The sequence below is a fragment of the Manihot esculenta genome, chromosome 11 (assembly GCF_001659605.2).
Source record: "Manihot esculenta cultivar AM560-2 chromosome 11, M.esculenta_v8, whole genome shotgun sequence".
NCBI classification, from domain to species: Eukaryota; Viridiplantae; Streptophyta; class Magnoliopsida; order Malpighiales; family Euphorbiaceae; genus Manihot; species Manihot esculenta.
In genome coordinates, this window is record NC_035171.2 from 31,459,519 (window position 1) to 31,485,845 (window position 26,327).

Here is a 26,327-nt window from a genome sequence, read left to right on the forward strand (position 1 = left end):
TTGGACTTAAAAAAACTTAATGCTCGCCTTTTATGGTCCCTCAGAATTTAGTGTTGATGACCCTACAAACATAAAAGCTTGCCTACACACTTCCTCGTCAAATCTCATGAAATGGTGCCAACAATTTAATGCCAATTCATTGTTTCAACCATGTGCTTCAATTTTGAAGTGTAAATCCCCTAAAATTATTATATTTTCTGAATTTTATTTTCCAATAATTTTATACCAAAAAAAATCAATATAATATACTTAGGCTTAAACTTTTAAAAGGTTAATTATACACATTCTAATATTATTTGCCGTAACGACTTATAAAATAATATTTAATAGTATGACTCTAATCAAATTATTTAGAATTATTAAAGTTTTATTCCACAATAATTTTAAAATAATATTTAGTATTTTGATAAAAAAATATTAACATTATTATTAAAATTAGTATTACGAAACAATTTGCTTGATTAATTACAACATCACAAGATATGGAAATGAATTAAAGGCAAAGATAGGGGTGACGCAATTAACAACAACTCACGAGCATCCATTCCTCACTTTTATCACAGTGAAGAAAGAGACCCACCTCACCAACTCACATTTTCAACCTAATGCCATGATATTGGTAGCTTTTGAGCTTTGTCATGTTTGGCTTTTTTCAACAAGCTCACCAGCCTATTTAAGGCCACTTTCATCACCACCACCTTCCACACTCCTCTCCCACTAAACCCTTTCTAAAACCTTCTAGGCACCAAGCTCCCAAGCTTTAAACCCAGAAACAAAATTACCTGAATAATTGAAAGCACCCATGAAAATGGCAACAAGTAGAATCTTCTCTCTCATGTTCATCTTCTTCCTGGTGTTATCTTCTTTTGTAAGTATAACAATGGGTGGACGTCGAATCCCTTCAAGTGTTCCAAGCACCATGAGGCCTTTGACTGCACAAGATGGAGAGTTTGTGAAAATGAAGCCTCGCTTGAACAAGAAGCAACGAGTTTTTGGTGGAAGAGAAGCAACTGGTTGCTTGCCAAAAGGGTTTCGGCATTCCTCCACTCCTAGCAGATATGTGAATAACGAGCCATTTGTTTCTTGCTCAAGTAAGGTGCCAGCTGAGAAGCCATGATTGCTTAATCTCTGCTTCACCACTTGAGGAAGATTTCGGACACGACAACGTATATGTATCTCTGCTCTCAGTTCTGTATTTGTAGGCTTACATATGTATACTTTAAAATGATGATTTTGTTTCTAATTTTTTAACAATCTCTTAATCATGTTTTGTGCTTATAGTGTGAGAGAAGATTAATGAAAATTAATCATTTGTATTCAGGAGCTCCATTTTCTTAATCTCCCTTTTTCTAAAAATGTGTTCCAATAAAATGAAGTAAATTAAATTTTCTTTTCCTTTCTATGATCTTAATTGTGGTAACATATCATGCAATGGCCCATGACAATTACTTGAACATAAATGTAAAGGAAAAATTGAAGCGCGTGTGTTCTATAAAATTTACTACAATATATAAAATTTGAATTCAATATTAAATATTGTTATACAAATTTAAATTAACTCAATTATTCATATTATTTAAATTTATTTTGATATGCCAATCTCTTCTATTTGAAGGGAAGATAAGAAAATTTACCATTTATATTACATTTTTACTAACTTGTATAGACTTCTCAACAGACAAAAATAAAGTTATATTTTAGTTTCTTTCCTCTATTTATTTATTTGAAAAAAGAATGATACCGTAAGTTTAATTATTGATATTTTATTTTCTTTATTTAGATACTTCAAAGTTTAATTATTAATATTTTTTTTCTTTTTTTTTTCATTCAAACAAGAGAGAAAAATAATGAAAGGCATTCACTTTTAATTTTTGTTTCCATGAAGTAGCCAAAGCAGAGTGAGGTTTGATTAATTAGAAAAATGAATACGACCAAGTAGCCTGCTGCAGAGACGAGGTTCACGCATAAGAGCTGCTTGAGTCAGAAAGACAAAACCGGCTACAAGAATCTCTCACCCACTCCATAACAAGCACCCCTGACCCACCAAAACTTTTTAAACCATGCCCATCAAATAAGCTCAGACGTCAGAGGCTACTCCATCCAATAACAGAACTACAAATTAATCTCATTTTAACAGAAGGAAGTGCAATTGGATCAGGATCATGAACATCCAGAGGAGAAGCTATACATGCAAAAACTACTAGATAATTTAAGGTGCTGAACTGAAGATATCGTAGAATAACAGACACAGACATCCTCAAATTACCAATATGGTACAGCGCAAGTAAAACAGACATCAACCCGCATAGAAAAGCGCTAAATTCCATATTGCGAGAAAGCGAAAGCGAACGTTCTAACAGTTACCGCCAGTCAAAAGAGATTGCCTGTCTTAACCAAAAGCTAAAAATGGCATTACATTCTTATCAAGCTAAAATGTTATTGGATAAAAATAAAACCTAATCATACAGATCATCTTCATCAGCCCCCCCAGCTGAAGTAGCGAATGGATCAGAGGCTGCGCCACTGGTCCTTGTCTCGGAAAACCTAAATTCTGACCCGAATCCCCTAGATTGCTGCAACGTTTGAGCAAATGCTTGATATTTGCGAATGTCGGCATCACTAACACTCCTGCGAGCAAATTTCATAGACTCCTCAAAATGAGCAGCCTTGATCTCTGCCACTTCATCCTCAACATCCTCATCCATTGCCTCAGGATTCTCCCTTCTCCTCCTCTCTTTCTCAATATCCTGCAATAATTCCCAAAAATCACCTGAGATTAGTAATATTTTCAAATGACAGATCCAAAGCTCCAATAATTTCACGGTAATAGAAAATGCACATTTATATGGGATTAATAAAACTAATCCGATTCCCAGCAACAAGGGCAATTCAACTTGTGAAAACAGCATGGGAAGAAAATGTTTAAAAGGCAATTTAAGACTGCTGTTGTCAACTGCACAATTTAAGCTGCAGTCTAAGACTTGAGAGAAAGGGAGGTTGATGGACGAAAAACTAAATTTTATATCCGGAGACAGAATTCGAAGATAGTAGCATACCTTCTCTATATTCTCCCTTATTGCATATTTGCATGCCCGCTGGCAAATTTCAGTAATATCAGCACCACTGAATCCTTGAGTATACTTGGCCAATGCCCTCAAATCAACATCTTTAGAGATAGGTGATTTCCTCAGACAAGCTTTGAATATTTGATGACGTGACTCTTCATCTGGAAGAGGAATATAAATCAATTGGTCAAGACGGCCAGGCCGCAGGAGTGCTGGGTCAATAATGTCAGGTCTGTTGGTGGCCCCAATTATGAAAACAGTCTTCTTCGCTGACATGCCATCCATTTCAGTAAGAAGCTGGTTCAAAACCCGATCAGCTGCGCCGCCAGCATCACCAACACTGCTTCCTCTCTGCACCAAAAGTAATAAATAAATAAAAATATTATTATTAACCATGAGCTGAAGCCTGCCCTCCTTTTGGTTGTGGGGGGGGGGGGGTTAGGTTCAAAATTGGAATTTCATTAGAACCAACCAATTACAATAATTAGATTGAAAATGTTCAAAAAATTAGGAACTTAATAAAAATTTTGATTTAATAAATCATATCCAGAAAATAACATGCAATACTAAATTAAAAATCGATGTAACAAAGAAATTAACCTGAGTAGCAATAGAGTCAAGCTCATCAAAGAAAAGGACACATGGTGCAGATTGTCGGGCCTTGTCAAAAATTTCTCTAACATTGGCTTCACTCTCACCAAACCACATTGTGAGTAATTCAGGACCCTTGACGCTTATGAAGTTTGCTTGACATTCATTTGCAATTGCTTTAGCTAGTAGAGTTTTCCCACATCCAGGAGGGCCATAGAAGAGGACACCTTTAGAAGGTGACATGCCAAACTTCTCAAACTTCTCTGGATGTTCCACAGGATATTGAACAGTCTATGCAATTTAAAGAAAAAATGCAAAAAAAAATGCAAAAAAAAAATTTAATCCAAGCACTAATGTAAAACAGAACAATAAACTATATAAAAACAGAGAGAAAAGAAAAGCAGAGAATAATACCTCCTGAAGCTCCCGCTTAACATTCTCAAGGCCACCAATGTCTTCCCAGCTAACATTGGGCACTTCAACAACCTGCCAGTCAAAATTTCATTCACAATTAGGTTAAAAGTTGAGCCCAGCAAAATGGTAAGGAGAAAAAGATAATGCTGTATCACAAGGAACTTCCTCAGAAATACTCACCGTTTCTCGTAAAGCAGACGGGTTGCTAGTTCCAAGGGCAGTTTGGAAGTGCTCATTTGTAACAGCCATGGAATTAAGTATCTCAGCATCAATAGAATCATCCTCCAAGTCGATCACATCCATCTTTTCTCTGATGCACTGGAGTGCAGCTTCAGTACATAAGGCAGCAAGATCAGCACCAACATAACCATGGGTATCTTTTGCAATCCTTTCCAGATCAACCTGCAGAACAGGAAACCATTTTTGTCAATTGGCAATACAGAAATCAAACAGAAAATGGTGGGACATGAATGTAGAAACATTAACCCATGACTCGAGCATGGCAAGGTGGTGAATTCTGAAAAAGCCTCATCCAACGAATGCTTGGAACCATTAGGTTTCAGTTTTCAATGGCAATGCTTCATAAAAACATCAACCCTGAATATGCTTATCCAAACAAATTCGTGTCCTTTGGATATTTAAAAAAATTATTAAATATGTATAAAGAGACTTGCCTCATCAGAGAGCTTCATATTCTTTGTATGGATTCGTAAAACTTCAAGGCGCCCAACTTCATCAGGGACACCAATGTCTATCTCCCTATCAAACCTTCCAAACCTTCTCAATGCTGGATCAATACTGTTTGGACGATTAGTAGCCCCAATAACAATAACATGTGCCCGAGATTTGAGCCCATCCATAAGAGTTAAAAGCTGTGAGACAATCCGTCTTTCAACCTCACCATGAGTCTTTTCACGCTTGGGAGCAATTGAATCAATTTCGTCAATAAAGATGATAGAAGGAGCATTCTTCTCAGCTTCTTCAAATGCCTTCCTCAGATTGCTTTCACTCTCCCCAGCTAATTTCGACATTATCTCTGGCCCATTGATACAAAAGAAAAATGCACCAGTTTCATTAGCAACAGCTCTAGCTATCAATGTCTTTCCAGAACCTGGGGGTCCATAAAGCAAAATTCCCTTTGGTGGCTTCACACCAATTGACTTGAAAAGTTGAGGATGCCTTAATGGCAGCTCCACTAACTCACGAATCTGAGCCATCTGCTTCCGAACACCACCAACGTCATCATATCCTACTTCATCAAGCCTGTCCTCATCCTCCCTTCTCACAGGTTCCCCCTCACAGAAAATCTCAGTATCCGGGGCAACCACACAATACTCCGCTGGATCAGTTTCTATGACCTTGAACTCTACACTTCTCATCCCTCCTCTAACAAGGAAAAGGTCCCCTTTCCTCACAGGCCTGTAAGCCTCCAAGAAATAGGCTGTAAATACATCATATGAAAAGGTCAATTTACAATGTGCCCCAAATTATAAAGGGGAAGGAAAAACAAGGAGGAAGTCTCACCAAAGTAAATAAGTCCCAGATATTAATAAAATTAAAAAGAAAAGGGAAAAGAAATAAGTTCCACCTAAAATTTTGGCTCCTATCTCAAAGATCCAAACAAAGGACCTCCAAGGAAAACAGGGCCATAAAGCTTTTTCTGATGCTATACGAAACAGTCTAGTTCATTATGTTGTCTGCTAAAGCTTTTTCCACTAAAAGATCCATTATACTTCCCTTGTGAAAACACTAAACTCACTCTCAAGTAGTTCCACAATTAATAATAATAATAATAATAGTAACAATAATAATAATAATAATGTTGTTATAATAAATAATAATAACAACAACAACAATAATAATAACGACAATAACAGTAACAACAATAATTTCATAATTTTGTTGTCCAAGCATGGGAATGCAACAAGAATTTGCTAAAAAAAATTGTCTCCTGTGTTTATTCAATTGCGAAAAGGATTGCAGTTAAGTAAAGTCATTTTCTTCTATGAGAAGATGGATGAAGTAAACATCCAAATTATCATTCAATTATAGATTGCAGTTGAAACTTGAACGTATAGTCATCAGCTAATGAAACATTAGTAGAGATACGATGTCTTACTGTTTTTAGCTCACAACAACATATACAAACAACCAAAAATCAACAATAAATAGAAGGGAGTATACAAACTCACGTTTCAGGTATGCATCAAACAGACTCCCAGTAACACCTTCTATGGTGTCATCAATTGGCAAAATGTGAACACGCTTTCCATACTTAACGTCTGGGCATTGGTGCACAGATACAACATCTCCAAGTCGAACCCTCAGGTTAGATCTAACAACCTTGTTCATCCTGATTTTTGGTGGCTCACAGGTATCATCAGCAAGAGCAATGCAAATTGTATCCTTCCGTTTCTTTCCCTGGAATAAGGGGTTATTAAGGGAAAAAAGCATTTCAATTTTTCATTCTTTATTCATATTCCCAGTCCCTATTCAAACACAGGAGATTCATCTAAAAAAGACACTATTAAAAACCACCAGAACACAAGACTAATTTCCACTGAACTTGCCGATTGCAAACTTTCAAAATAAAATGATTTGTAACAGCAGCTAAATATGCAAATAAAACTACACTATTCTCAGCTCAATGGGAAACCATTTGCTTGCGGATGAATGCAAAGGAATGTGAAAAATTAGCCTTCAAGCCTGGAATTTGGTATAATAAACCACCCGATCAGTGGTTTAACCCATCCCTAGTTCATCATATTGATTTATATTTCCACAATATCATACTTCAGCACTGAAACAAACAACTCATACCGTCAACAGCCCAACTCTAGAACTGAAATTGAAACTGAAAACAGCTTGTCCTCTCACGATTAACCCTATCCCACAATTTATCAACAATACACAAAAACAATACCACTATGAAAACAACCATAACACCAACAACCAAAAGACCTCAAAACATAACCCTAGCACAACAGCCCAGAAATAATTAACACGAACACTAAGCATAGAAATTCGAGTTCCTAATCTTTCACAAACGCAGCATAAATATACCTTGATGAGAATGGTGTCACCGCGGAAGAGCTGGAGCTTCTCCATAGTATCCGGGTGCATCGAAACAACCGAATTGTCATCGTTAACAGCCTCGTCAACGACCAACCTATTAGGTGACTTTTTCCTCTCCAAAATAGCTGTCGAGAAGTCTTTCTTCCCCGATTTCCTGCCCACAATAAAACATACTCAGAAAAATAGTTCCGAAAGAGGGTAAAGTTATCGACATCGATATGGATGGAGGTAATAGAGCGAGTCAACTCACGAATCGGATGATCCCGCTTGGTCAGCCATTGTTCTCGTTGGAATTTCGTGCAGAATACTGAGTGATTTGTCGAAGAATAATGGAAGAATTGCTTGGCGTATATATATAAAGAGAGAGCCCGAGTCTGTCTTGTTTGCAAAGAAATGAAGTGCTGTGATTGGTTGTATGGCTTAGCAGTTTCCGACCTGGTTTAGAATTCTGATCCGCGTTTGGATTCGAATAAGAGAAATAAGAAAAGGCTATAATATATTCTAAATATTAGTTTCTTTCATCAATTATCCTACATTTTTTAAAACCAAACTAAAATGTGCATGTAGATAAAATAAAATATTAATCAATTTATTTTAGTATTAAATATTTTTATCTCTCAACTCATAATTTTTATATAAATTTTTATTTTTATAAGTTATAACATATTTTTAACTATTCATTTTATATTACGATTAATAATTAAATTAATTATTATAATTTTATTTAATTTTATATTATATTCAATATAATTTTTCATTAATTATTTATTTATTTTTAAATAAGAATTCAAACTATAGCGTTATTATTTGATATAATTTCATCTCACATACTCTAATTATATTTAAGTATATTTCCTGCTTATTATTATTAATAATGATTTTATTATCCCAATAAACTTTAATATACTTTAATATAGTTTGAAAGTTAAATAAAAAAAAGTATCTGTCCTCTAACTAAAATACATTCATTTTTTAGTTTGTAGGAAAAAAAAATAAAGTAAATAAAATTATGAAATAAATAAAATATTATTTTATTCTTATAATGTTAGCCCAAATTATTCATTCTTTAGATTTTTTAACTAAAATTTAAAATAAATTGATTAATACTTTCTTTAATATAAATCTAAAAAAGTGATTAAAAATTTAATTTTATAAAACTTGCATTTTAATTAAGTTTTTCTAAAGAAAAAACTGCAAAAAGATATTTTTTGGACAATATAATTTTTACAAATGTTTAATTGGTTTTAAAAAATAGGATTAAATAATAAATTTTAACAAAATACATATGAATTTTATAGTAATTTATCCCTTATTTACTTGTTTGTCAAATTATCTAATAATTAAAAAAAAAACATTCATCCAAGAGCAAAAAAGCCAGAGCATATATATGCGCATAAATTTTCTCTCTTCCAAGAAAACATGTAAACGAATAATTAATTTAATTGCATACTATACAATATTTATTGTTATTTTAATTAAATAATTCAATATTTAATTTTACATTGTCAAATAGAAATGCATACAATTACAGTATTACAGATGTTAACAGGTCAGTGTCTTCACTCTTCTGCTGGATTGTTATTTCCATGCCTTCAGGGAGGCATTGTAATCTCCCTTGAGACCAATTTTTTGAACTTCTATGGAGTTATTGCCTGAGTAGCTTGGTGGGTCATTTTCATTTAAACCAAATAATGAAAAATAAATTATTACAGAACCAAGCATCATTATAATCATTCGTATATGCAGGGTGTGAGTAACTGCCTGCTGCGTAATATCTGCTTTATATACAAAATTTAAATTCTACCAAAAGGAAAGTTATATACAAGTGAGTTCTAGCACTTGTTACGCATGGCCATTGCACTTGGAGCACTTAGCTTGGGCTATCTTTTCAATTTTGGCCTTTAAATCCTTGATGAATTGGACCTTATTTTTCTCTGATGATCCTGTAGGTGACACTGCATTTTCCAATATCTTCTTCACCTCCTTGATTCTGTTCCGGAACTCATCCCTTGATTCTCCACACATCAGACGGTTTATATTATCTGAAACTTCCTCTTTAGTGATCACCTTCCTATTAGTTAAATTAATCCCAATCTTCCAATCATCAACCACTAATTTCCTATTTGTAAATTGATCAGTATACAGAGGGAAACACAGGAATGGTACTTGACACCATATGCTTTCTAGTATAGAATTCCATCCACAGTGAGTTAAGAACCCTCCAATTGCTGGGTGGGCCAAGACTTCTTTCTGCCTGCACCAAGGTACGATGATTGCACGGTCAGCAACCTCTTCTTGAAATCCGACGGGCAATGGTTCAGTATCATCAGAGCTCACAACATCAGGGCGAAGCACCATTACAAAACTCACCTTGCTAAGGGAAAGCCCATTTGCTATCTGTGCAAGGTCAGTTTTTGTAACATGGGCATAGCTGCCAAATGAAACGTACAACACCGACCCATGGGGCTTTTTGTCTAGCCACTGGGTGCACTGTGACTCGGACCACAGGCTAGTGGCCACAACGGTCTTGGAGAAGTCATTAGGAAAAATGGGTCCAATTGCGTAGTATGGAATCTTGGCTTGTAGAGCTGATATGGTCTCAGGTTCAAGTTCTTGAACCGTATTGCATAAAACAAAATCAGCATTTTTAGCATCATTGAAGCAGCTAAAAATAATCTGGTGGCAAATTGATGTAGTATCTGTTTCTTGGATATAGGACGTAGTATCTTTCTGTTCGATCCCCTTCACCCCTGGAATGTAATCTATTGTATCCTTTCGACAATCTGTTTCATGCATTAAGAGATCAAAAGCTCATTAGATGTTCAACCTCTACTTGGAAAAAGAACAAATCTTTACGTACCTTCACGAGCAAAATGACCATTTAACCTTAAAAGATCCAAATGATAATACAAAGTAAACACCAAAGCAGGTTCTGTCCAGAAGGAAACATAAACCAATCCAAATTTCTTGGCAATCTTTGAAGGCCACACAAAAAAAGTATCAGCAATCAAACAATGAACATCCTCCCCAGAAGCAACAATCTGAGCCACCACCTCCTCTATATGAGCTGAGAACACATGCAATAGAGATGCCATGAACTGGTCATGGTTCAATGATCGGTCAAATCCAACAGGAAGCCCATCTGAGACGGTGGTGTACCGGATATCCAGCCCTGATTCACGGACCTTGGCGAACAACTCAACACCGGTTTTGGCTTGAGCCTTGGAGGTCTGGTGGTGGATTGATTCGGAGTTGATAAAGGTTATGGTGAAGCCTTGGGAGGCCAGCTTCAGAGCAAGATTAACAGTTGGGATCACGTGACCTTGGAGAGGGTAGGGGATGACGATGGCATGAGGCTTCTTGGGTTTGTTGTCTGCCATTTTTAACGAGCTAGGATTTTGTTGCCGGAAGAGAGATAGATATATAGAGAATATGATCGAGGTTTTATCATTTCATGAGAAGCTCTATTGACCCAGATGACCAGATATAATCTTAAAACGACTGATTTTGCCTTATTTACGGAGTTCTCCGTAGGTTGTAATTTAAGTTTCTATATGTGCTTCTTTACTAATAAGAGAGAGAGGTGAAGATTTTGAGTCGAAGAGAACAATAACGATGAATTAATTATCATGTTTTGCTTATTAATATATCTCCATTATTAATTAATTAAGTAATTCTGTAGTCGTGGTGATTAAGTGCCATCGGGTATTTAGTGATTTGATTGACCGAGTAATATTTAAAGTTTAATTAAAGATAATGTAAGCGAAAATCAATTCAGTATCTCGAGATCAATTAAACTATCTTTGACCGAATGGATTAAACAACTATTAGTTTCTTGATTCTGAAGTTGAAGGAGAGGTGATATGTTCACTCTGTATTTTTTACCATTGGACCTTTGTTGAAAAAAAAAAAAAAAAAAAAACTTTCCAAGTGGCAACCCAACAATCTTTTCAATCTGAGAGTTAATGCATGGCCCAGGAACGTGGAAGCATATCATAGACAATGAATCTGTATTAACAATTAATTACATTAAAATAACTAAATTAGTTCAATAAGTAAGTTATAATAGTAATAGGATTTTATATATAATTAATTTTTTTTAATTATAGTAAATTATATATGTAATAATAGGATTTTATTTCTTTATTTTATTTAAAAGGGTAATTGCAAACGAATGGTGAAATCTGGCAATTTCTGCCTTTCAAATTGATCGCGAATAAGCGGCAGCAAGCGTCACTGAAAAGGCGGTTGTAGTGAACTTTTTCTGTTGTTTTCGCTTAGCTCACATGCGCAATGGATAAACATTGCAGTCAAGGAAGAAAATTAAAGAGCTAATTGTTGACCAAATTAAGTCACCTTTGAAGTTTGAAGACCTTATATGCGTCATGCATGCGTGCCCCAAAGTTTTTTAGTCTAGGCTGTATGAACGAAATGATTTAAGGCGTTAAATTTTGATATGGAGCCCTTCATTCATACACTCTACAAATTCATTATAAAGAGAAATTAAAAGGTGACATTGGTTAAGGCATACGTGAAAAAAAGAGAGATTAAGGGTGAGTGCCTGAGTGGGATAGATGCGAGAGTTTTATCAATTATAACGAGGTAATTTGAGAAATAAAAAAACCTTTGATTTGAAAACTAACGTTAAAAAACCTTTGATTTGAATACTAACACACATATATATAATTTTTGTTAATTTACAATTGTATTATAAATTATTATTACATAAAAAATAATTAAAAATGCCTATTTTTTAATTTTAAAAAATATATTATGATAATTTACTATTTAATTTAAATGATAATAAAAATTATTAATTAATTAATTTTAAAAAACATATTATAAAGTCATTAAGGTATTAATAAAAATTTATTAATTAATAATTTTATTAATCAATCATTTATTAATTTTAAATATTCAGTGTTATACTATTAATTATTATAGTAAAAAAGTTTATTAGTTAATTTTTTGATTTTATAAATTATAAATTAATTAATTTTTTTATTGAGAATATTTTAAATATTTTTTAGTATTTAATAATTAAAATTAATTAAATGATTAATTTATAAAATTTTTAAAATATTAAAAACATTTTAATTTATTTTTTAAAATTAAGCGGTTGATTAATAAGTTCTTTTATATTATATTATAGATACTAAAAAATAATTTCTTTAATATATTAAAAAATTATAAAATTTTAAAAAAATATATTAATTAATTAATTTATTAATTTTAGCTCGGATATGTTAAAAAAGGCTAAAATATTATTTTATACAATAAAATTAATCAGTATATTTTTTAAAATATTAAAAATATTTTAATATATTTTTTAAAATTAAATAATTAATTGTTAAGAATTTTTTTATACCATAAAAATTAAATATTAATCTCTAAATTTTTTAAAAATATAATAACACTTTAATATATTTTTTAAAATTAAGTTATTAATTTTTAAATTTTTTATAATATAAGAATTGATTAATAATTTTTAAAAAATTTTATTAGATGATGACGTGGGAATTACTCAAGGGATAAAACACGTGTTTGTGGGGCAACAATCAGTGTCAGGCAGTTAGCCACCAAACAGAACGGCACCCACTCCAAATAAAAAACAAACCTTTCTTCCCGCGAAAACAATTTCGACCAGTTTCATTTCTAATTTCTGATTCCCTTTTCTCTCAATACCTTAAATTTCCCTTCAAATTCGGAATTTGGATTCTCTTCTTCCTAATATTCGTCCAATTTGCATACCACCAAGCTGATTGATCATTTAACCGGCATGGTTGTCCGCTTCTCGCCGTTGAAAGAACGGCGAGAGAACCGTGGTTATGTTTTGCATCGGTTGTGTGCTCTTCTCTCTCCCCCTCTCTTTTCTCCTCCACGGCGTTGCTCTTTCTCTTCTTGCTCTCTTTGCGTTCTACGTCGAGATGCTAGCCGGGACTTCCTCTTCCAATTCTCAATTCAAAACCAGGTAACCTCATTTCCTTCAATTTTGATTATTATTATGCTAGGGTTTTGTGAATTGAGGTTTAATTAAAGCAGGACTAAACTGGAGCCATCTTAGCATTTTTTATTTGCTTTGTTCTAACTTTTGCTAGTCATTTCATGCCATCTAATCTAGAAATTTTGTAGTCAGCAAGTGATCAACGAAATTTCTTGAGCCAATTTGGAGCTAATCGCGATCAGAGTGGTATTACTTGGTGTAATATGATGTATTTAAGAGGAAGAATAAGTTCTCATACATTCACTTATTCATTTTCTTTTGGGGAATGTATGAATTTTCAGACGTGGTGCTTCTTCCGGGATTTTGCTTGGTGCAGTTACATTACCTGCTGTTATGCTTTCTAAGTTGGTGCAGCTGTCAAGAGCATTTTCGTTTCATGAAATTGAGTATGAAGGTACTAGTGATGCACTCAGTTTGGCCTCAAATGGCGTTTTCAGCTTTTAGCAGGCTCTATATCAACTCGTTGATAATCACTAAGTTTCACTTATGGATCGCGTTGCTTCTTAATTACATTTGCATTGGTTAACAATAATAAGTGTGAATTAGTTCATACTTGGTCCAGGGAGTAAATTTATTGCATTCAGCCTGCGCAAGCACAAGGATATCTTAGTGCAATGTGATTGTTAGTTGCTTGTCTGAATTAGAGGATAGGAATATTTTAGCTCTATGAGTGAGTTTCCTTGTTCCACATGTGCTTACATGTGGTTATATTGCTGGATTTTGCACCATTTTGTATGATGATGTGCTTAACTTCCTCTGCTTAATTATCTGTGCAGAACTTAATCATCTAGCGATGCAGTACTGGTCGGCCACATTTGCTAGCTGTTTCACTGTGCTTATCTTCCTTTGCTTGGTCATGTGGCATTCATTGGTGACAATGCTCCCTTCCCTCTACATTGGTCATGGACCGCTAAGTTTGGCTTAATTTGCATTGTCTTATGTGCAGCAGTGTTCATTTCTTCTACTACTGGTAAGTCTGCAAGTCTGCAACTAGTGTTATATGCGTGTTGCGCGGTTTCTCATTTGTTAGGTGAGATGTCCATAAAGTAAGCAAATAATGCATTTTCTTTTTTATTGTTTGAACATATCATATTGTCTGAGATAATTAGAGATGCACGTAATAGACTCTTTAGTTTGTATTTCAACTAAGAAATGTTTCCTGATTAGAATATTTATTTGTTTTTACAGGTACTGAAACAACTTTAAAATTACTGTGGATGATCTTTCATGGCATTACAGCTGTGAAATTAGTGCAGCATCTGCTTGCTACTTTTCCATCATGTGCTTCCATAGGTATACAGCTATGCCAAAATAATTCTGCTTGCTTTAATGGTGGTTGTTTATTCCAACGTTACTATAGACACTGGATTTAATAATTTTATTATATTACAAAAGCTAGTATGTGTTCCTCTTCTTACAGAAAATGGTTTAAAATGTGTCATTGCGGGATGCTTTATATTATGGTCTACTGACAAAATATATGGTGACTGAAGCATGGATCGTAATTTTCTGTGTAAAATCCTCATCATTTCAGCTACTGAGACTCTAAGACCATGCGTACAAGTGATAACTTGTGGTACACGTTTGCAAATTCCATGACAGTTGAAATATCTAATTCATTTTCTTGCAAGACCTTGTATATCTTCTTTGTTTTGTTATCCCTACCGTACATCCATTGCAACACAAACTTGGGTGTAAAACCTTAAAACAATGAGTTTCAATGAAATTGTACTGATAGTTCTTTGGCATTAATTTCTTGGTGGCTCCAATTTTTCTGTTATGACATTCAAGATGATAAACAATTATACCTCTAAGATTTTTAATTGAGTTGATCAATTCTTTGATTCAAATGATAAGGTCTTTAGCAAAAACTATACATCGAAGTGACTCCACTGCATCTATATACATTTCACAAGGATTTTAGCTAAATTTCATTTCTGTGCCGATGGCCTTAAATTTATAAACATTCCTTCCTGTACTTTTCTGTTTCACTAAAGTGTTGCCAATTCTTTTCTCTGTAAAATTTTCTGTTCTGTGTCTTTCTAGGGGCAGCATTTCTGGTGCTACAGGTCTTGTTCTCTACTCCAGTGACATGTTGGCCTGTACCATTTCAAAGGCTAGTGCTTTCACAAGATGTTTTAACTTTTTTTCCCTGGATTAAGCAAAGAATTTTTATGTTTTACGGGTAATTGATTTTATTTGAACAGCTTTATGGATGCTTGATTTCATCAAATTCAGTTCTTGTGCAGTATGGGATTAAGAGAAGTGAGATTAGTACTATCATTCAGGTATAGTATTCTAATTGTTGACATTATCAATAACAATCATTCTTCAAGGAATTAGTTATGAATGACATAGCTGTATAGTAAAGTTCATTCTCTTTCACGCAGGGGTTACTTCTTGTTCTGCTTCTCTTTGCAGTTGTCTTTAAATTTATTCTACACAAATGGGATTGCTCGTGTAATGAAACAACCTCATCAGCAGCAACTTATAATGAGAGAGGAAGAGCTTTTCTATTTTTTGCTTCTCTTGGTCTCATCATGGTTTTTATCATCCCTTCATGGATGCAATTTGTTCAGGATTTTCAAGTGCATCCCTTATGATGGTATTATTTTCATTTACTTCAGTACGAAATGCTTATCCACATTAAAGTCCATCTGACCTAATGTGGAAGTACTGTTTATTCAAGTGATTAGATTAGCCCAGAAATGGATGGCCGCTAACCAATCGCTATTATATGTTAATAATTAGATGTTTCTGAATGGCTGAATCCATCCTTTGCATGATATTTCTTGGCATTTGGATTCCCACAGTAATTTTCCTTCCCTTTTCGGAAAGATTGTTGCTGCATGGTTTGAAATTGCACAGCCTTTGTGGTTCAGTGTGTGTCTTTACCCTCTCGACAGGGATGTAGGTCGTTTCATGCTGCAATGCCCATTATCATGGCAAGTTATTTTCTTGGGCTTGGAAGTGTTGAGTGCAATTTATTTTCAGGTCAAATTATTTGTAACCCATTGTATGTAACTTTTTGGACTTCCTCCTTATAATCTTAACAGGATAGTGATGTTTGTCTTCTCAGAGCCAGTTAAAAGACTTTCCTTGTGCATCTATTGGGTATGTGTGATTTATGTGTCTATTCTGCAGTTTTACAATATTTCAAGGAGTAGCAAAATCGAGAGGATGGAAGTACTACCATCTGATGGCTGTTTTAATGTTTCTGCCTGCTGTCATCTTCCAGGTAATCTGAGGTTTTCTGCTTTTGCTTGAGGGCATGCTTTTGTCTGTTTTTGTGATTTTCTTAGATGCACTGCTTACTTTATAGTTGTTTTCAGCCAAAGTTTCTTGATCTTGCATTTGGTGCAGCCTTGGCAGTTTTCTTGACCTTAGAAATTATTCGAGTATGTGAAACAACCATGCACAATGTTTGTATGTTTTGTAATTAAACAAAATAATTAATTTAATGGAGGTGTTCTAGATCACCAGATCGTAGTTCTTTAAGGATCAATTTTTGGAGATTAACTTGCAAATGCAAAGGAGAGAATTTATGGAATTATGACTAAAAAGAAGGGATTAGGATTTCTGAAAAGACCATATTTAGCAACTTCTGAAATTGTAATGAGAATTATAATTTGACACACGTGAAAATTGTTATACTGGAGTCCTACTGCTCATAGTTGAGGAGCTGCAGCAGACTTCCTTCACATGCTATAGCTTTTTCATATTTCTTTCCTCTTATGTTTTCATGAACATATGTTTTGTCTTAGCTATGGAAAACTTGGCCAATGGGACAACTCATACATCAATTCATGAATGCATTCACAGACCATCGTGACTCTGATCTCCTCATTGTCAGGCATGGCTGCTGCTTGTTTTCTTCCCCGTTTGCGTCTGAAATGCATATCTTTGATGCAATGATTGGTTGGCTCTTTGTTTTCACTTTCACAGCCACTTTTCACTCTTGCTGGGATGTGCACTTCCGTTTTGGATGTCTTCTGGGTACAATGATCGTCTGCTTGCTCCTTTTGCTGGGATTTTGAGCCTTGGAATTGGGGATACAATGGTAGGTGTGGTTGCTAACATGTAGATAACTATTGACATGTTAATTATGAAATGCTTTTTGTTTTGTTATTCCATTTAGTTTTGAATTTATGGAAGTTTTCAAATTGCACATTCCTAGGTCTAGCAAATACCAGCAGCTGTAGGCCTTCAATAAAATCTGAGATGCATAATTATTATGGCGGCAAATTTTTTTTTTTTGTTTTCTGTCAAAAGTAGGTTCTTTCACTTATAAATGCATTGTTTACCCAGATTAGGCTTATGGTGGTAAACAGCAATATGAGAATCATGGGATATGAGAGTAAACTCAGTTCTTCCGCCCTGAGAATCATGGGATATGACTTTGAGTAAACCCATAGTTTTTCTGCCCTGTGTGTTATTCTCATGCTGTGCTTATGTAATTATATCTTTTCCAGAATAAAAGATGGTTGCCTTTATGCACAGGCATCGATGGTTGGGCACAAATATGGTGTTTCAGGTGAAGTATAGCTGGAAGTAAGTATTCTTTTGGAAAAAATGAAAATATTGAAAGGAAATGGAGTTTATTCTTGGTCGCTATTGCTTTGCACCCTGCTAATACGTCACAAAATTTATCTACGAGCTAGAGAAAACCATTGAAACCACTGCAGCTGGTATAATGTCTGTCCTGGCTGCTTGCTCAGTTTTGCTTCCAATTCTTGCATCCACTGGATATATTTTTACCCAGGTCTGTCTCTTTAACCGGTTAACTCCCTCATTCATACAGGTGTTTGCACACAAGAACATGCTTGCCTGCGCATGTGCTTCTAGTTTCCCAAATGATCATCTTCTTGGCCGTTAACTTACTGAATTAGCCTACTATTGCTATTCTTTTATGTATGAGCCTGAATTAGTGCGAATGAGCCCGATTACAGTACGTGATTTATAGAAATAACATATATAAAATAATCACATATTGATAAGATAATAAACTATAAAGACTAATAAGCTGTTACAATTTAAATACAATAATGATTTTCTAATTTTCATTAATTTTTAAAATCTTTTCATAATAATTTCATTATTAATACTTACAAATATATTAAGAAAGATGGTATATTTCATAAATTTAAATAAAAAAGCATAAAATTACTGGAAATAAACATTTTTAATAATAAAAATAAATTACTTGTACTAACAGATAATATCTTAACGTTATTCTAATTCCTAGGAGGTCCTACTATGTGATATTTTCTTTTATTTGGATTCGCCATATATTTAGTGTCTATCCAATGAAACTTGTATCCCTATATTTAAATTATCATAATTTTACTAAATTTTAGTATGAGACCTTTTTGTACTAAAATTTATATTTATTAAATTTATATAGTCATAATAAGTTTTAATATAAATAATTTCTCCATTTAACTTATTCTATGAAACTTGAAACTCATATTTTGTTAAATTTGAAATTTTTGTTTGTAGATTTTAGCATTATCAATCAAACTCATGAAACCCCTTTTTTTTTTTTTCTTTGAATCAAGAAAGACAACCCCATATTTTTTTAACTTCTAAATTTTCTTCCTAAATTTATATAGTCTTACATGTTATGCATGAAACTTACAAAATCTATATTTTCTTAAATTTAAGTTCGCTTTGTTAAATTTGAACGGGCCAATTCAAGAAACGCATACTTTTAATTAATTATCCTAAATAATTTGTAATAAAGTAACATAAAAAAAGGCAAAATAATGCTACTAGTGCACTGAATGATACAGGTGCTTGAGAAATTAGTAATATACACCCTAAAGTTTTTGGAAATTCCAAGGAGGGCCCAATGCCCCACTTGGCCCCCTATATAGGTACGCTTCTGAGCCTGATTGAATCAATTTAATACAATTCTATGCAAGAGGGTTTATGATTCAGCCTTATAATGATGGACCAATAGCTGGTTGATTAGCAATGCCCTTGAGATTTGGATGCCTATTCTTTATCACATTTTAAATTCATTATGTCTTATTCCAGGTTCTGATATTGAATTGTGCTTTTATAGCAAGCTTCTTGACTCAAACCTCCTGTCTGTATTGTGTGTGTGCACTCGATATTACAATTCTAAATATATGCTTTCCCTGCTAAAAAAGGAATGAAAATTTTAAAGAATAAGAATTTGTGGAAGATCATATTAATGATTCATTAATCTAATATTTTTCTGCCCTGTTTGTGTTCAAATTGATAACTGTAATACTAATTTATACAGCATTGGATCTCTCTTCTCCTGGCAGTGATTGTGAGTGGTTTGTTGCAAGCCTACACAGCACAACTTGATAATGCTTTTATGCCACTCGTTTTCTACAGCCTTCTGTGTTTGTAACTTCAACCTCAAAAATGAAATGTACTAACAGACAATAAAGAAATGATCCAAGACAATCCATGATTTATATCACATGCTTCCCTTAAGTTACAAACAGCTTCTTGTATAATATATTTTTTCATCGGTTGAGATGGCTTTTGGATAGGCTTAAGACTGACCCTATTTTACTGGGTGTTTTGATCATTCGTGAAACTGCCAAACGGGTTGTATCCCCACATGTGCATTAATGAAGCATGCAGATTAAGCTAGAGAAATAAGTAGAAAATTCTGCAATTTTTTTAGTGTACTGTTGTTCCAATATGAAGCCTTAATATAGAAATTCCATTGGGAAAATGTCTGACTTGTAAAGATTGTTACATTGATTAATATGGAGCAAAAACACGATAGATCAGTAATTTCACTTTTAGAATGCATGATTGTGTGGTAATTTCCACTGCTGTGCATTATGTGATAATGTCTGATATATGAAGAGGGATTTTGAATTCAGCAATCAACAGTCGACTTCTGCTGGCAATGTTTAACAGGGATGCATGGTATTAATAATCTAAATAACTTTTAGGTTGCCTTTATAGTTTCCTGGTGCTGGCTCTGGTTGAGAGTTCGTAAGCGCGGACAAGGTTTCTTTAATTACTGTGACCTGCCTCTTAACTAGTAATATGTTAATTTCAACTCTTGCACTGGCAGCGTTATTCCTGCATTCAAAAGCAGAAGATGGGATGTTTGGATTTTAAACATCCCTCGTGCATTAGTTTGAAACCTGGAATGCGTTGCTCTCTTGCAGATACACCCGACCTCCTTGCATCTGCATTCATCAATGTAACATTCAGATCATCCCTGACTAGAAGATAGTGAGGCGGAGAATGAACTATTTACACATTTCGTCTATGGCAGGTCACTGGTAAGTCTGATTCAAGAACAAGTTTAATTAGAATTCCAAGCTCTGCAAATAGTGAGTGATTTTAGACTTCTTATGCCCTTTCTTTTTTCCACCGACTTTTTATGCATTGAAATAGACATATACCAAATCTATATTTGGGATAAAAGAAGCAATTTCCAGACATATACCAAATTTTGTATTTGTGATTAAAAAAAAAAAAAAAAAAAAAAGCAAATTACAAAACAAGTCTTTCATACGTAATTTAGAGAAATTTAATAATATTTTAAAAAATATATGCAAATGTGTCTAAAATTTTTTAAAAAATTTACTAATATAAGAAAATAGATTTGTAGTTTATTACTCAATTTAAAATATTTTAAATTTTCCTCTAATATTTATTAAAATTAATAAAAAAAATTAATTAGCAGATATTTTAAATATTCATGGACATTTTTATATATTTTTTAAAATGATTGGATTATCTAATCAATATTTTCGTCTTATATGTATTAAATAATAATTTTTTATTAAATAATAATTCTTTTATTGCTAATTAATTCTTTTTCTTTGTAGTTTCTCTATTGATTTTGAGTCTATTTGGCATTTAAAAGCATCTTAAATTCTATTAAAAATAATTTTAAAAAATAATTTTATTGTTTTGATATTTTTATATTTAAATTGTGTTAAAAATAATTTTAAGTTAATTTTTAATTTTTTTTTAACTATTATATTTAAGAAAGTTTTTTTTTTTTTTTTCATAGTAGCTATAAAAGCAATGTTAAACACCTGGGAGTAAGGCTTTGGTATAGTAGCATAGTCATTTCCCAATACCGCTCAAGCTCACCGACCGATCATGTTCGTGTGGCGGGGACACCGGACATTTTTACAGGTTGGCTTTAAAGTTTAAAGTACCCATAGGACAATCTTGTGTCCTCGTTCACTTTGCTTTTATTTCTAATTGTCATCGTCTGGTTGTTTAAAAAAGAAAAAAGAAGAAAAAAAAAACAATATTAAGATGAGTAGTTTTACAACCTTCTCACTTAAATAAGATGGGATGGGTTTGATACTTATAAATGGTTAGAATAATGTTTAAATTTATAAAAAAAAAAACATGATATTAAAAATTAATTGAAAATTAAATTTAATATATTTTTATAATAAAATTTTTAAATAATATATCATAATTTTCTGAAAGTATTTTCTGACTCAGAATTCAAAATCCCAAAACTACTCTCTTAAAGTTGTTGATACCTTTTCTTCCCCCACTTTTTTAACTTGGAACAATATCAATGCAACACAGGCCTTAAACCCTCACAATCCATTACATGTTACAAGATTTATAATATAATCGTAATAATAATAATAATTTTTTAAACTAATAATTTAGTTGGTTTTTCTTTATTTTTAAAATGTAGAAAGTAAAGACCTTAAAATATAAAAAAATGTATAAGGTCTCAGTTCTCTCCCTTAAATATTTACCTTAATAGTAAAAGAGTGATCGCTGCCTATTAGGTCAATTAGTTGTATCTTAAAACATGAAACTATTAATTACTTGTTAGGAAATGAGTTAGCAATGTATATGCCTTGGGTGGCCAAGACTACTTTTCGATAAAAAAAAATAAATAAATAATATAAAAAAAAAAGGCCAAGACCGAGAGTACTCTTATCTATAAGTACAACCCCAATCCCCAAAAGGAAACAACAACTTATTCAGTACACCCTCTTCATTAATTTAGTAACTCTAGTAAGTTATAGTACTAATAATAAGATCATAAGATGCAAGGCGTTGACGTATAAATAATATTAATTATTTGATCAAATATGTATTTACCCCCTTTGTTAATATTAATACATTAAACACTTAGATTACAATCAAAACCTACGAAATATCTTAATTTAAATCAAAATTTATTAAATATTCAAATTTATTAAAATCATAACAACTAAATAGAAATTAAATATTTTAATGAAGACTAATTATAAAAGAGTCAAAATAGTCCAATTTAATTATTGATTATACTTTAAATTTTTAAAAATTATATTTATCATTCTATAATACAATTATTAAAATTTAGAGAATAATTAGTAATAAGTATAACTATTTTTTTACCTTTTTACAAGTTATTAATAATTTTTAGTTATTATGCTTTTTATAAATTAAGTGTTTAATAAATTATTATTTTAATTGAAGTGTTTAATACATGGATATATATATATATATATACACACATGGCTTTAATTATTTTCTCGGGCATATACACGAACTTGGTCTTGAATTATTTTTATTTTTCATTTTTCATTTTCTTGTTGAATCATTCAAATTTGCCATAGCTTTCATAGATAGGACCCTTTTGTCTGTACTAACGCAATATTATCTCCATAGCCTATGGTTATCCGTTTTGGGTGACATAATAATAATAAACTTTGCCCAATCGATCGATTTAATCCATCATAATCTCTAAATAATTCAAAGTTTAAGGTCTCAGAGTTCGAATTAATCACATGGATTATGCTAAATCTTTTATCACTTAGCGATTCATTAAACGGAAAATTAAACCTAAAGCCTCCCCACCTTTCAATGGAAGCTGCTGGGTATCTATCTTGTCTAACCTTCTGATGTCCCTTGTCAATAATCCATGCTATATGGGGACTCTTAGACATATAGCAAAGCAGATATATGGGTCAATCCAGTTTGAACCAAATTGAATTTGGACTGAGATCAATTTGATCAAAATCAAAATTGAAACCGTATGTTGATTTATAGACTAAACCATATTGAATTAAAAGTAGCGTAGGCTCAGTTCCGGTTTGAGGGCTTCTTGAAACTTGAACTGGATTAGAACCCTTAATTTGGCTCATTGACTTAATTTGGTTTGAACCGCAGAAAAATTAATCCAGTGCATCTTGTTTTGCGGGAAGATTTTCGGTGGTTGGGAATGAGCCTCCCCTCGCTCAAGACCAAACCGGAATCACCTTTGAATTGGACCATTCAAAACTGAAACTATATGAAAACCTAACCTAATAAAGTTCAGTACAATTTCGGGCGAATCAAACCAGTCTGCAGTCGCGTCTAAAAATATCTTAGGACAGCTGGGGATTTTTGCAGAATTGTCTATTCTGCCAGAAAAAGCAACTGACCTGAACCTTTTGCACTTTTCCCCCCTTTTTTCCCCTCTCGGCTGATTCAGTATGTGGAGCCCAAAAACACTTTTAGTCTAAATTCTCAGAGACAACATCTCAGGAAATTTACATATGAAAATGATGCATATTTTGGACTTTGGAGCCCTTGAGTGAAACTTTTCAGTCCAATCATTATTGCAGCATCTCAGACACCGAAAATAATAAGATCTGAGCACCTGCATGAGTTACTACATGGGTAATGCATTACTCTCTGAGCAACTTGAATTAAATTAATAGCTAATGCTGTCTAGGTAGCCCCCATGGTTGAGACTTTGTACAGGAACACAGAGACTGGGTGTTCATGAAAAGATCAAACAGTATATGGATCAAATCATGAAACTGTAGAATGTTGGTAGCCAGTGAAGCCTGATGTTTTAATAGGAAGAATGAAATATTTTGATGCAAAAGACATATCAATCTCATAACCACAAACAAGGTATTAGAGGGTCTATATGGTTGTACCTATGAATGAATTGTATATTTCAAGGTGGGTCATCTCAAAAGTTTAAGGTCAGGGCAAATGAGTGATTCAGTTATGTACTTTTAACTGTGTCACTTAACTATAAAGTGGGTAACACCATCATCATTAATTAGAATTGCTTTGGGATAAAAGGTGGGTTAGGTTATATATGTAATTTAGTTTTTAATCAAAAACTCAATTACCACTTTAACTTTTTTTTTTTAATGTAACTATTTAAATTTTTAAATATTATTTCGTGTATAAAACATATACGTACATATAGAAATTAAATTATTACACTTTTATATGAGTCGTGTTAGAAGTTAATGATAAAAAAATTAAGATGTAGACTGACTTTTTAGGTAAAATATCAAATTTTATGTTTTACCATAAAAGGTGATACATTTTAGAGCTAAACAGATATATGAAAAATTGAAAAAATTAAATCAAGTAAAAACATAGCATCAACATGCCCTAAACTAAATCTAAATCATTAAACCTTTCAAAAACTACTATGGTTTAAGAATTAGATAACATTATATTAGTAATGGGTATGAAATTGTTACGTGATATTATTAAAATAATAGTTTAATAATATTTTAAAATTATTATAAAAAATAATTTTTACTATATATAAAACATATTATGTTGCTTTCTATTTAATTACAATGTTATTTATTTATTATAAAAAAAATAATTAAATTATTAATTTATGTACTCGAATCATCATGATTAGCTTATGAATATAATTTAAGCATATGTAACAACTATTTTCAGATACTATCTTCAATGACAGATGCAATATTTATATTTAAGGGATTAATGCAACATTTACGTATAGAGTTAAATATTCATTAATACAATGTTTATATTTATTAAGAATAAATTGTTAAATACTAATTATAATTTAAATAAAATAAAATTTAATAAAATATAATTCTAATTATTAAATTTTTATTTAGTTAAACTGATAAAAAAAATGAATTTTATAAATTTATTTTTAAGAATGAGAGGTAAATCAGTGTTTTATTAAAAACAAATTCATATTTGACATGTTCTTATTTAAAAATTAAAAATTTTAAGAGGGCGACAGCTCCACCCCTTTACTGACCGTCTTCTATCTGTTATGTAATATGGCGAAAAGAAATCTACCAATTGAATTCTCAGAGTAAAAAAAGATTCGGAACAGATAAGATGTGAGTGAAAAAGCAAGTAAATTTTGATGGTAATTAACTCAAAGTCGAAGAGAGTGACTTCACATGGAACGGTCTCCCATGTTGAAAAGCTATCTCAGTCCATCAGCTTCCCATATGCTGTCAATGTGAATGCATAAGAACCCTAGAAACCCTATCTCTCGTCTCTTTCAAATCCTATATAAATCAAGCTCAACTGATCTAAAAAACCCAACCAAAGAACACAAAACCATGGCTAAATTCAGTAGCAGTCGAGGCCAGAAGAAGATCATTGGCATGAAAAAGCTCAATGCTGTGGTTAAACAACTGCAAAAGAGTCTACTCATGGTGAAAAAACCCAATTCCTACCACAGAAAATACGTTCCTGAAGATGTTGAAGAAGGACATTTTGCAGTGATGGCTACAGGCGGCGATGAAAGAAGAAGATTCGTTGTCCCGTTGCGTTTCTTAAATCAGCCTGCATTTGTGATCCTCTTGGAACAAGCTGCTGAAGAATTTGGTTTCAATCCTGAAGGTGTTCTTACAATCCCCTGCAGCCCTAGTGAACTTGAGAGGATACTGGCTGAGGAATCTGGGTATCAGGAGGATTGAATTAATTGAGTTTTGTTGGATAAATTTGCTTCTTTTTTTTTTTCCTTTTTGTTATCATGGAAATAATTTATGATAGCAGAAGGGTTCTTTTGAAGTTTATGTATGTAATTAATGCCTGAAAAAAAAAAAAAGATGCATATGCATCTTTTGTTTGAAATGCTTCTTTTTAATTTTTTTCTAACATATTTTCCTCAAAATTTTCTTTCATTTGGGGGACATATCACATATCATTTATAGTTCTACATTATGATGCAGATTCCTCTCCTAAGGATTTATTAAGGAATTGTTGGGATTAAAAAAATACCTATGATATTGATATTTTCTTAATTTTTTTAATGAGTACAACATTATATTTATTGAGATTAAATAAACATACAATTATATGGTAGTAATTTTGCATTAATAATATATAAAAATTTATTTTTGAACGGCATTATATTGTTAGACTAAGCTCGTTAATATTTCAAACTAAAAATTTTCGTGAATTAGCAA

The 26,327-nt window shown here is 32.6% G+C and overlaps 3 protein-coding genes and 1 pseudogene across 3 annotated transcripts; 2 read left to right on the forward strand and 2 right to left on the reverse strand.

Annotated features, from left to right (window-relative positions):
• Window positions 1-2,189: 2,189 nt before the first annotated feature.
• Window positions 2,190-7,546, reverse strand: LOC110626280 (cell division cycle protein 48 homolog). The gene is made up of 9 exons (XM_021772100.2): window positions 7,396-7,546; window positions 7,134-7,299; window positions 6,263-6,491; window positions 4,745-5,511; window positions 4,251-4,472; window positions 4,071-4,142; window positions 3,666-3,947; window positions 3,057-3,416; window positions 2,190-2,747 (listed from the first exon to the last, which is right to left on the reverse strand). Exons 1-9 carry the CDS (start codon window positions 7,422-7,424, stop codon window positions 2,457-2,459), a joined length of 2,418 nt encoding a protein of 805 aa, XP_021627792.1. The 5' UTR covers window positions 7,425-7,546; the 3' UTR covers window positions 2,190-2,456.
• Window positions 7,547-8,800: 1,254 nt separating this feature from the next.
• On the reverse strand, window positions 8,801-10,693 carry LOC110627185 (UDP-glycosyltransferase 86A2). The gene is made up of 2 exons (XM_021773456.1): window positions 10,006-10,693; window positions 8,801-9,928 (listed from the first exon to the last, which is right to left on the reverse strand). Exons 1-2 carry the CDS (start codon window positions 10,523-10,525, stop codon window positions 8,988-8,990), a joined length of 1,461 nt encoding a protein of 486 aa, XP_021629148.1. The 5' UTR covers window positions 10,526-10,693; the 3' UTR covers window positions 8,801-8,987.
• Window positions 10,694-12,732: 2,039 nt separating this feature from the next.
• On the forward strand, window positions 12,733-19,791 carry LOC110626093 (annotated as a pseudogene).
• A 5,451-nt stretch (window positions 19,792-25,242) lies between these two features.
• On the forward strand, window positions 25,243-25,947 carry LOC110625537 (auxin-responsive protein SAUR50). The gene has a single exon (XM_021771162.2). The coding sequence runs from the start codon at window positions 25,377-25,379 to the stop codon at window positions 25,833-25,835; it is 459 nt and encodes a 152-aa protein (XP_021626854.1). The 5' UTR covers window positions 25,243-25,376; the 3' UTR covers window positions 25,836-25,947.
• Window positions 25,948-26,327: the final 380 nt, after the last annotated feature.

Coding starts and splice junctions, on each gene's coding strand:
- LOC110627185 (XM_021773456.1), bottom strand. CDS start 10,525: ATGGCAGACAACAAACCCAAGAAGCCTCATGCCATCGTCATCCCCTAC. Junction 9,929..10,005: donor TGGTCATTTTGCTCGTGAAG/GTACGTAAAGAT, acceptor TGCATGAAACAG/ATTGTCGAAAGGATACAATA.
- LOC110626280 (XM_021772100.2), bottom strand. CDS start 7,424: ATGGCTGACCAAGCGGGATCATCCGATTC. Junction 4,473..4,744: donor ATATGAAGCTCTCTGATGAG/GCAAGTCTCTTT, acceptor CCTGTTCTGCAG/GTTGATCTGGAAAGGATTGC. Junction 3,417..3,665: donor TTGACTCTATTGCTACTCAG/GTTAATTTCTTT, acceptor CTTTTGGTGCAG/AGAGGAAGCAGTGTTGGTGA.
- LOC110625537 (XM_021771162.2), top strand. CDS start 25,377: ATGCATAAGAACCCTAGAAACCCTATCTCTCGTCTCTTTCAAATCCTA.